Source organism: Nelumbo lutea, chromosome 2 (genome assembly GCF_056320005.1).
Source record: "Nelumbo lutea isolate HS-2025 chromosome 2, American lotus-T2T, whole genome shotgun sequence".
In the NCBI taxonomy this organism is placed as follows: Eukaryota; Viridiplantae; Streptophyta; class Magnoliopsida; order Proteales; family Nelumbonaceae; genus Nelumbo; species Nelumbo lutea.
This window is the reverse complement of record NC_142685.1, coordinates 58,468,876-58,479,782: the sequence shown is the minus strand read 5'-3', so window position 1 is coordinate 58,479,782 and position 10,907 is coordinate 58,468,876. Positions and strand designations below refer to the sequence as shown.

Genomic DNA, 10,907 nt, shown 5'->3' with positions numbered 1-10,907 from the left:
TTTTTAACCTGTAAACTCACCGATTTTGCAAAGCTTTCCTGTCCTTAGGCAACTTGACCAGCTCAAAAGTATGGTTGTCAACCAAAGATTTCATCTCATCATTCATAGCGGCAACCCATTCTTTCTAGTGCTCAGACTCCATAGCCTCTTTGTAGCAATCAGGTTCTCCCCTATCAGTGAGAAGCACATATTCATTAGACGAATAGCAAGTAGAGGGAATATGCTGTCTAGAAGACCTTCTAAGTGGTGCAACAGGTTCACCAATAGCACCATTAGTAGAAGCATCAATATCATCAGCAACATCATCATCATTATCTTCAACCAAATCATCATGAATATGATTCTGACCATCATCATGATTACCAAACTCAGCTACACTGGGCGTATGTGTCTCAGGAACTGGATTAAGATCAACCAATCCATCAGTACTTGAAGACTCTAATTTCTCCGCCTTATCAATATCCTCAATGGTCTGATCCTCCATAAAAATAACATCACGATTTCTTACAAGCTTCTTTTCAACTAGATCATACAATCTATAGCCAAATTCATCATGACCATAGCCAATGAAGATACATTGTCTTGTCTTGACATCTAACTTGGACCTTTCATTTTTTGGCACATGCACAAATGCTTTACAGCCAAAGACACGTAAGTGGTCATAGGATACATATTTTTCGTACCACACCCTGTCAGGAACATCAGCTTGCAAAGCAACAACAGGAGATAAATTAATAACATGTGCAGCAGTATATAAAGCCTCACCCGAAAAAGATCCAGGAAACTTTGCTTCTGAAAACAAACATCTAACTCTTTCCATCAACGTCCTGTTCATCCTCTCTGCCAGGCCATTAAGCTGAGGAGTCTTAGGGGCGTCTTTTGGTGTCTAATGCCCTGCTGCCTGCAGTACTCATCAAATGGTCCACAATATTCACCACCATTATCAGTGCGAATACATTTCAGTTTCTTCCCTGTTTCACTCTCAACAGAAGCCTGAAACTGCTTAAAGACACCAAGTACATGGTCTTTACTCATCAAGACATAAACCCAAAGTTTCCTTGAATGATCATCAATAAAAGTAACAAAATAAAATGCACCACCAAATGTTTTTGTCTTCATCAGACCATAGAGATCTGAATGCACCAACTCAAGCAACTCTGATTTCCTAAAGGGATGATGGCTCTTGAAAGAGACTCTATTTTGTTTCCCAACCAAGCAATGAGCACACTTTTCTAACCTTGCACCTTTCAAACCTGAAAGTAGATTCTTCCTCGCCAAACAATCAAGTCCCTTCTCACTGATGTGGCTTAGTCTTTTGTGATGAGTTATCACACTCAACTGCATTCACACCATCAATGGAAACTGAAGTCTTGGTCCAGTACAGACCAAAACACTTCTTTCCACGTGCCACAACCAAAGAACCTTTCGAGAGTTTCCATTGTCCATTACCAAGGGTACTAACATAACCATCATCATCAAGAACACTGGTAGAAATCAGATGCAAATGAATGTCTGGTGCATGCCTGACATTTTTCAAAATCAATTCAGTCCCATTACTTGTTTTTAGACAAATAGTTCCAATGCCAATCACCTTTGACAAACCATTATTACCCATCTTTAAAACCCCATAATCACCTAAAGTATAAGATGTGAAAAAATATTTTCTCGATGTAACATGAAAACAGGCACTACTGTCAACAACCCAACTTGTCTCATCACAAGCAATATTAATCAAATTCTCATCACAGATAATCACAAGATCACCTATAGTGGTGGTGGCAACACGATCATCATTGTCATTATCTTTATTTTGTTCCTTACTTTTGTTACCTTTATTGTCTTTCTTCAGCTGAAAACAAAATCTTTTGGTATGTCCCTTTTTACCACAATAGTTGCATTCAAGGTTTTTGTACTTAGACATTGATTTGCTTCTAACGTTACTTTTACCTTTGTTACCTTGTCCTCGGTCTCTATCATTGCTTCTCCCCCTGTTTTCAGTAATCAAAACCTCTGATTGAGAAGATGATGCTTGCTGAGTTCGTCGTCTGACTTCTTCATTCAAAACAATAGCTTTTACATATTCTAATGTCACTACACCACCAGGAGCAGAACTGGACAAAGTCACGTGCAAATTTTCCCAAGAGTCAGGTAGAGTATTAAGCAACCAAAGTCCCAAAATTTCACCTTCGAATTTTATACCCATGTCGGACAATTGATCAAAGCACCCCTGAAATTCACTTATGTGATCAGAAATAGGAGTACCTTCCTTGTACCTCAAATTCATAGCCTGTTTCAACAGAAATAATTTATTGTTCCCAGATTTAGAGGCATACAAAGTCTCAAGCTTATCCCACAAGGTTCTGGCATGCGAATCATTAGCAATATGATTCAAAACATTATCATCTACCCATTGTCGAATAAAGCCACAAACCATCTCATGCTTAAAAGCCCATTCTTCATCAGATTTATTTTCAGGTTTTTGAGTAGAAAAAACTGGTAAATGTAACTTTTTCACAAATAATAGATCCTTCATTTTTCCTCTCCACTTGTAGTAATTGGTGCCATTCAAACTAATCATTCTACCATAATTAGGCTCCATCATGCAATCAAACAAATCCACAAACAAATAACTTGGCTCTGATGCCACTTTGTTGGAAAGAAACTAAATTTATCCACAAACTATTTCTCTTCCAAAAATAAAAACTTGTAGATATTCATCTATCACAATTCCAAACAAGATATCAACAAAAACAATCATAAGCCAAGCAAAAAGAGACACACGATATTTAACATGGAAAACCCCTTTAATGTGAAGGGTAAAAACCACGGGGCCAAGGACACCCAACCAAAAATCTCCACTAATAACTTGAGGTAACAATTACAGCAACTCAAACACCACAATATGCTCCCAAACTTAGAGCAAATACAGATTGTCAAACATACAAACGAGAATACCAAAAGCGGTGAAAATAACCGTCAGAAAAACTCACAAACGCGGCTACTGTTCAGGCCACAACATGGAGACCTTCAATACTCCAAATCAGATCTCCACCGTTCCGATCGTAGGTCTATGAGTTTAGAACCATCCCACCAAATTTCAGCCAAATCGAACCACAAATGACCCTTGATCATAAAATTGATGAAGACTGCCGCGAAATGTTTTTTTTTTTCCGAACAACTACGAGTTGCTTCTGTTCGACCTCAAATAACCGGAGATTCAGAGCTCCAATCAAAGATCCGATCGTTCAGAATAAAGAAAAATGAATTATCCACTTACTGTCCAAATTTCTGCTCGATCGGATGGTGGATCGGAAAGTTCCGGCCGTTTGATGAATTCTGCGCACTGAGAAATCTGCACAGTATTTCGATTTTTCTCTTTTCCTCTCTCTTTTCAACACGCCGCGCGCAAAAGAAAATCTAACCCTAGTTTTTGTTTTTTTTTTCTTTTTTTTTTTTTGAAAAAAAAAAACAGTTGGCTGAAGAAGAATGGGTTATAATATGGGTCAATATCCCATAATAGGTTGGGCCCAACATATCGTTCAGGCTTATGTTTTTGAATTTGGTCTAATTTACATGGACGTGGTATATACCTGTGGTTTGATGGCCTTTCAAGAATCAGTAGTTTAGAACCGTTTGAAAAATCATTGATTTTGTTAAAAAATGTGTTTGGTACAAAAATTACAAATAACTTGTCAAAAAACATGCAATTGCCACAACATTCTTACATTATTGGGATCGATATGTCAACAAAAATTACCCCTTAATACTCTGATTTTGATTTCTTGGAAATCCGTTTCCTATATGTGTGGGTTGGGGGCATCATTTTCAGAGAAAACAGTTTTTTGTTTTTTTGAAAATGTTACTGCCAAGTAAGACATTTTTTGGTGCAACAACACCTAAAGTTCAAAGTATTGACATGTATCAACCCGTATTGGCTGATACGTATCGTTTCTCGTTAGTAGCAACAATCTCCAATATGAGAAAACGTTGAATTCGGCGTTACTCCAAACCATACATTTTCGATTTCCAAAGTGTGACTTGAAATACTATTTTTCCATGAGAAATGATTTCAAACATATTGACATTTTCTGAATCACTATTTTTTCCAATGTAATGCTGATGTGCCACTATTTTTTGGAGCAACAGCATCAATTCCTAACAGAAGCTTCATAAAATAGCAACATGTTTGGTATCGATGCCGATTAATCGGTGTCACGTTAGAAACTTAGAATTACATCAACGATTCAAAAATCATTGTTTCCTTCGGTTGTCACTGAATAATATGAAAAATAGGTACATCGATAAAAAAACAAGGAATCACACCTGCTGTCCCTCAAGAAATTATTCACAGCTGAAGACTGATTAAAGAGTTCTTCTGCTTGTACTAAGTCAGCATTCCTAAGCACTGCTGGATACTTTGGTATGCAATCTTGGACAATGTAGACCTGAACTGAGCAGTTTTCCTCAAATTCTTGTTTGACTTCTGCACAGGAACCAAGAGAAAAATTGGAGTTGCATATTTCACTTGAAGCAACTGGCTGCTGACTTTTTTCATATGATTTTTTATTGAAGATGAGGTTACTGAGGCAAATTGTTCCTCACAAACAATAAACAGACACGCATGCACACAAAAAGAGTTCCAAAAAGAGAGAGACCTGCACTTTCCAGAACAGTACCAGATCAATTTGTAAATGTATAAATTGCAAGAATAATGGCTCCGGCAGAACCAATCCACTAGAAGAATTTGTCACCAACAACACTAGCAATTAAGCCTACTACATTAGTAGGCTTGCAAGACTACTAATGGCCATCATCAGGCTACAAATAACCAGAAGCCTCACATTGGAAGCCATCATTAGTCTACAACTAAGCCTCCCATCATCAGAGAGCTTGCAGGGCTTGCAAAAAGTAAGTGAGCATGAGCCAACCACCATTGACAGGGACTCCCCCCCTATATAGTTTTATGTCCTTTTTTCTATAGTAAAAATAAAACTTATGAAAAACTGTATAAATTGTATATGACTATGTTTCCATGCAAGCAATAGAAGCAAACAAAAGGCACAGCAACTATTAACAGGAAAAATTGCATATGACTATGTTTCCATGCAAGCAATGGAATTCTTGATTCTCAACTCTTTTTCATTTTTGTTGGTGAAGATGATAGAGTAATGGAAAGCTGAAGTTTGGTGTTTTCCTCTGTTGCATGTTGTTGTTGTTGGATCAATTTAAGAAGAGATGCATCCAGGAAATCAATGTTAGCAAAATAAATTAGATATAAATTTTGATTTATTTTAAGTAACTTTTTTTTCTAAGATGCTCTCACTAAAAAAATAACTTCTCAACTTCTTTTTTTTTTTCTATACAATAATTTAATTTCTCCCTCTACTAGTTATTTTAATTCCAAAGCATCAAGTCTTAAAATGAATTTTGGGGCTAGAAAAGAACCAATTCTATCCATTTTCATAACTCGAAATCCAAAATTATCCTTAGAATTAGGGATGTCAATGGGTCAGATTAAATGGTAAATCCTGCTTGACCCAACCCTATATGGTTGGGTTAGGGTCAATATATTTGGTTTTAGGATTGGGTTAAGATTTTGATTATTCAATCCAAGTCGGATTTGGATCTGGTTCGGGTTTTGGCTGACCTACCCCCGGGTCATGATAGCCTACATATATACAAAGTATTTTTGTAACTTTTTGACTTCTAACTCTATAGCGTTAAAGTTTAAGATTTATTTACATGTTGGTTTTGATTTTGATTTTCTTTTTTTAATGGGAAAAGTGAGATTTTAGATTCTTTAAAACAATTTCCTAACTTAAATTAATGGATTTTAGGTCTTTAAAATGTGTTAAAAAAACATAATTGAAATGGTACAGGTCAGGTCGGGTTGGCATGGGGTTAGACCCTATAGTGTTGGGTCAGGTTTGAAAATCATGTATTTCAAGGTGGGTCAGATCCGATTGGGTTAAAGCACTATAAGGTCAGTTTAGGATTAAAGCAAACCCATGCCAAACCCAATTCATTGACATCTCTACTTACAATGGCATAATTCATGAATATTATTAAAAAGAATGTTAAATGCAACCTTAAAGGGTGTTTGTTTGCACCAACCTTTGAATTTTAATAAAATGACTTCAGATGTTTCATTTGATAGGACCTGAGCAGGCTTCAACTTGGGCAGAGTTAGCCTGAACCAAACCCAAAAAAGTCAATTTAGACTTGGCCAGGGTTGAAATTCAGGTTGCAATAGGGTTGAGGCGTTGGCCAATCCAAACCCAATTTTATAACTGTATATATTAATATGATATAAACATGGAAAAATCTGCGATGTAGAAATTACACCGTGAAGCAAAAAAATAAACCAATTATAAAGTGATACATTACATGTTATATATTCACGTTGTATTGATAAGTATACCTTATAAAACATGGACCAATGAAAAATTAATAGATCATTTAGATCACATGGCGTTTATAATATGATTGGTTACTTTTTATTTTTTTTACTTATGCAGTTTGTACTCTCCTCATATGCTTATACGCATGTATTTATTTGTCTATATGCATGTGTATCAAAAATTTTTAATTTGCTGTTTGACTATAACACTAAAACTTATAATCAATTAATTTATGTCAAAATGATAATCAATCATTGAAGTCCATGCTTAGAAATCTTAGCTCCACTCTAGAAGTGGAATGAATCCTGGCCATGGATTGATACCAAATCTATGGAATCCATGGTAGGATGTGGCTTAGGGGGGTATTAGTAGACTTGGAGATGACTGTCTTAGGGGGAGTATAGTCTATTTATCCTTATTAAATAAATGTTTATATTTGATTTATTTTTAAAATAAAAAAAAAGTATTTGATAAACCATTGATTGACAAGTAGGCGTTATATCAATCTTCCCCCAATGGTCGATGTACACATAAATCAAAATCAACTTTTATGAATATCTATGATGTTTTAATTCAAAATCCAAAACTTTATAAGATTTTTATAAATAACCATATTAGCGTTGGGATGGATTGGATACCCAAAAATTCTCACAAAATTGCCATCTTTATTTTAAATGCCTTTTTTTTCTCGTAGTGAATTTATTGAGTTTACATCAGCACCCGACACAATCCAATGGAGACACTTGCCCTTCCGCACGAGCTCCTCCTTAACGCGCGCGGACTCAATTTTCACTCAGAAACAGTGAAAAACCCAAAAGCCCCCATTCCCGCTCGGCCCTCTTTCAATTCGACTTCGAGTACCCCTGTTCGACAATCACACCCTTCAAGGTAATCAACGCCAGGCAAATCAGCACCCATTCCCGCTCGACCCTTCCTCTCGATTCAACTTTGGAGTACCCTGTTCACTGTCCTTCCGTCTTCCACTTCCTTCTCTGGTACCGGCATTCATTCCGGCAATCGCATCGTTCGAAGGTAAAATTCCTATATATTGCAGCAAAAAATAACGGAAGTCCAATGATCACTGAAATGACTAATTGGAGTTACCACAGAAAGTCTTGAACTGGCAGCCCATCTATTCAGAGTTGATTCCATCTTGCTTATGATCACCTCCACCGGAGCAGAATTAACATAAAAAATTCAGTTTCTCCCAAACTATCAAACAGATGGCAAAAAAGGAAGATAGCTCTATATGAATTTTCCTTTGCTTGAAAATAGGCACGTGTTCTTGGGGAGAATCCATTGAACCTGCATAAAAAAAGTGGCTGTGGCACCATACAAGATAAGTAAAAGGGCAATGAAATAACAGATCGTGGGATGAAGAAAAAAACTGCATCTATTCAATGGTGCCGATAGTCGCTGGTGATGTTGGAATGAACGCCGGACGCCGGCACCAGAGAAGTAAAGATGGAAGGAAAATTAACAAGGGTGCTCCAAAGTAAGAGTGTCAATAGACCGATGTTAGATTGGATCCCATCTAATCCAGAATCAATTTAGATGGATTGGACGAACCAACAAGACTTTGAATTGAACTAATTTGATCCAAAATATTTATTAGATTAAATTAAACTTAATCTATCCGTAATAAATTTATATTAGATTGAGTTGGATTAAGCCAATATCTGATATAAAATAAGAATATATGTATTAATGAATTAGGAAAGGATTGAAACCAACCAAATTGTCCAAAACCCACATCACTTTTTATGAATTCTCTTACTCTCCTTAGAAGACACTTAAAATTCATTAACTTCAATTGTCCATATCAACCTAAATGCAAGTTTACAAAATTGCCCCTGAATGGTAAATTTTAGAGTGAGATTTTATTTTTTAAAACTCACCATTCCTTAGAACTTAAAATTCATTAACTCCAATTGTCCATATCAACCTAAATGCAAGTTTACAAAATTGCCCCTGAATGGTAAATTTTAGATGTTTTGAAAAGTTACGGTGAATTTCATAAAAAGTGTGATAGTGGGTTTTAGAGAGAGATGTTCTTGAACTTGCAATCAATCGATCAAACCTTACGAAATTACAATACAGACGAGGAAAGAATTGCAGAGAAGCTACAGCTGGGTTTTATTTATCTCTCGTGATCTTGCAGTGGAACGGACGACGCTCGTTGTCCTACGGTTGGCTGTCGATGGAAGGTCACTCTTGTGGAACACGACCCTTGGAAAATCAGACTTGCAGCGGAACAGACGGCGCTCGTCGCCCTCCGGTTGGCAGTCGGTGGAAGGTCACCCTTGAGGAACAAGACCTAGCAAAGTCCTTGTCGGTGGAAAGGCGTTACTTGCGAGAACAACCAAGTCACCGTCTTGCGTCTTCCTAGCAACGGACTCATCGGCCAAATCCTCGTAGGAATCTTCGGAAATCTGGTGCAGCTCCACACGCTTATCCTCTGGCTTAATGCTCTCACTGGTCCATTGCCGTCCGATCTAGCCGCATGTACGAACCTCCACAATTTATGTTTGCAGGGGAATTTTTTCTCCGGCGAGATTCCGTCGTCCTTGTTCGAACTCAAGAAAACTTGTCCGCGTGAACCTTGCTTTGAATAACTTCTCCGGTGGGATCTTTCCGTCCTTCAACAATCTCACCGGCGACTCTGTATCTGCAGAACAATAAGTTGACTGGTCTGATACCGGAGCTGAGCCTAACGAATCTTGATCAGTTCAACGTCTCGTTCAATCAATTGAATGTCTCGATTCCAACGAGTCTGCAGAAGTTTAAGGCCGATTCATTCCTTAGCACTTGGCTCTGCGGCTCGCCGCTTCCTCCGTCCTCAACGAAGCGGTGCCGCCGATAAGCGGAGGTAGCAGCTCCAACAACAGTAACAGTGGTGGAAAGAAGTTGTCTGGAGGAACTATTGCAAGAATCACAATCGGGTCGGGTCGGTGGTGGCTTTCCTCCTGATTCTTCTGATTTTATTCCTTCTCTACGGAAGTCAATCTCAAATCTTCACGTTCCCAGACGATGGGAGAAGCAGGGGGCCAATGTGGAAGCAGTCAATACTTTCTCACTGTTAAAGGTTTTGTGTTGAAGAATGACAGTAATTCTGAGATATTATAAAATAGGATAAAATAGTAAACTAGTGATGTCAGTTAGCATGGTGAGTGTGAGTTTTGGACGAAAAGTTATTTCGGATTTGACCAAATCCGAAATGGCGAGTGTGAGGAGCATGGTGAGTGTGCCTGTGAGGCGCCCTTTGTGAGGAGCAGATCCCAATTCGAGGGGCGGAGGGAGGCAATAAGACTACTCTATACACACTATGATGAAAAACGACATGTTTCTTACGCTTTACTTTTTACCTAAAAACCATTCCAACGTTTCTCTTTACTTTTGCTTGAGCACACCAACAGCTTCTACAAGAAGTTTGATCATATGAACAAAGAAATAATAGAAAAAAAAATTGTAGACAACACATGGGACAGAGCAATTGCGACCGAAAAATTAGCGCTTTTTCATTGATAGAGTCCTTCGGTTCATCGAATCCACAAATTACACATAAAGAAAGGATCCAATCTTTACATTCAAAAAACCCTAACAGCATATCCAAGGTACAAAATCAGATAAAATAACCCAACCTATGAACCTTAAGAACTTGTGAACTTAGTAACAGCCTTGGTTCCTTCAGATACAGCGTGCTTCGCAAGCTCTCCAGGCAACACCAGGCGGACGGCGGTCTGAATTTCCCGAGAGGTTATGGTCGGCTTCTTGTTATACCTAGCAAGCCTGGAAGCCTCCTGAGCAAGCTTCTCAAAGATATCGTTGATGAAACTGTTCATAATTCCCATAGCCTTGCTCGAGATACCGATATCGGGGTGAACCTGCTTCAGGACCTTGAAGATGTATATCTTGTAGGTCTCAGAGCTCTTCTTAGTTCGCTTCTTCTTCTTGTCCGGTGCGGAAGCGTCCTTGGGAAGCTTCTTCTCTGCCTTGGGCTTCTTCTCTGCAACTGGAGCCTTCTCGGCCTTCTTCTCCTCTGCTGGCTTCTTCTCTGCGGGCTTCTTCTCTGCCTTGGGCGCCATTGGAATGTCTGAAAAAAGGCTTAGAGGAGAATGGAGTACTACGGGGCTATGGGGTATGCAATAAACTTCTTCGATTTGGTTGATTTAGGAGTGAGCGAGGAGGCTTGTTTATATAGAGATTAGGACTTGAGATGTGATTGGCTTCCTTTCTTCGACACGGATCGAGGGGAATGAACCGTCGATGAGGAAAAGCAGAAATGGACGGTAATGATTAAATCGTGGTTAGCGGGAGTAGTACAGGAATCTTCTGTTATGGCCTTCTGGGTTCGAGTTTTAAAATCAAAAGACTTTGAAGAGAGACCGAACGGACGAACCCGGGCCCGCCGAAAACAAAATGTGTAACTCGGGTGTGACCAAACCCAAAGTATGTTAACACGTGCCCTAACTCACTTTTCACGTGCCCATTATCAGCCATGGGAAG

The 10,907-nt window shown here is 38.5% G+C and overlaps 1 protein-coding gene across 1 annotated transcript; it reads right to left on the bottom strand.

The window, feature by feature from the left end:
* Positions 1-9,894: 9,894 nt before the first annotated feature.
* Positions 9,895-10,576, bottom strand: LOC148870963 (histone H2B.7-like). The gene has a single exon (XM_088970972.1). The coding sequence runs from the start codon at positions 10,484-10,486 to the stop codon at positions 10,052-10,054; it is 435 nt and encodes a 144-aa protein (XP_088827098.1). The 5' UTR covers positions 10,487-10,576; the 3' UTR covers positions 9,895-10,051.
* Between the last annotated feature and the right edge of the window lie 331 nt (positions 10,577-10,907).

Excerpts from the sequence above, each read along its gene's own strand:
- LOC148870963 (XM_088970972.1), bottom strand. The coding sequence starts at position 10,486 with ATGGCGCCCAAGGCAGAGAAGAAGCCCGCAGAGAAGAAGCCAGCAGAG.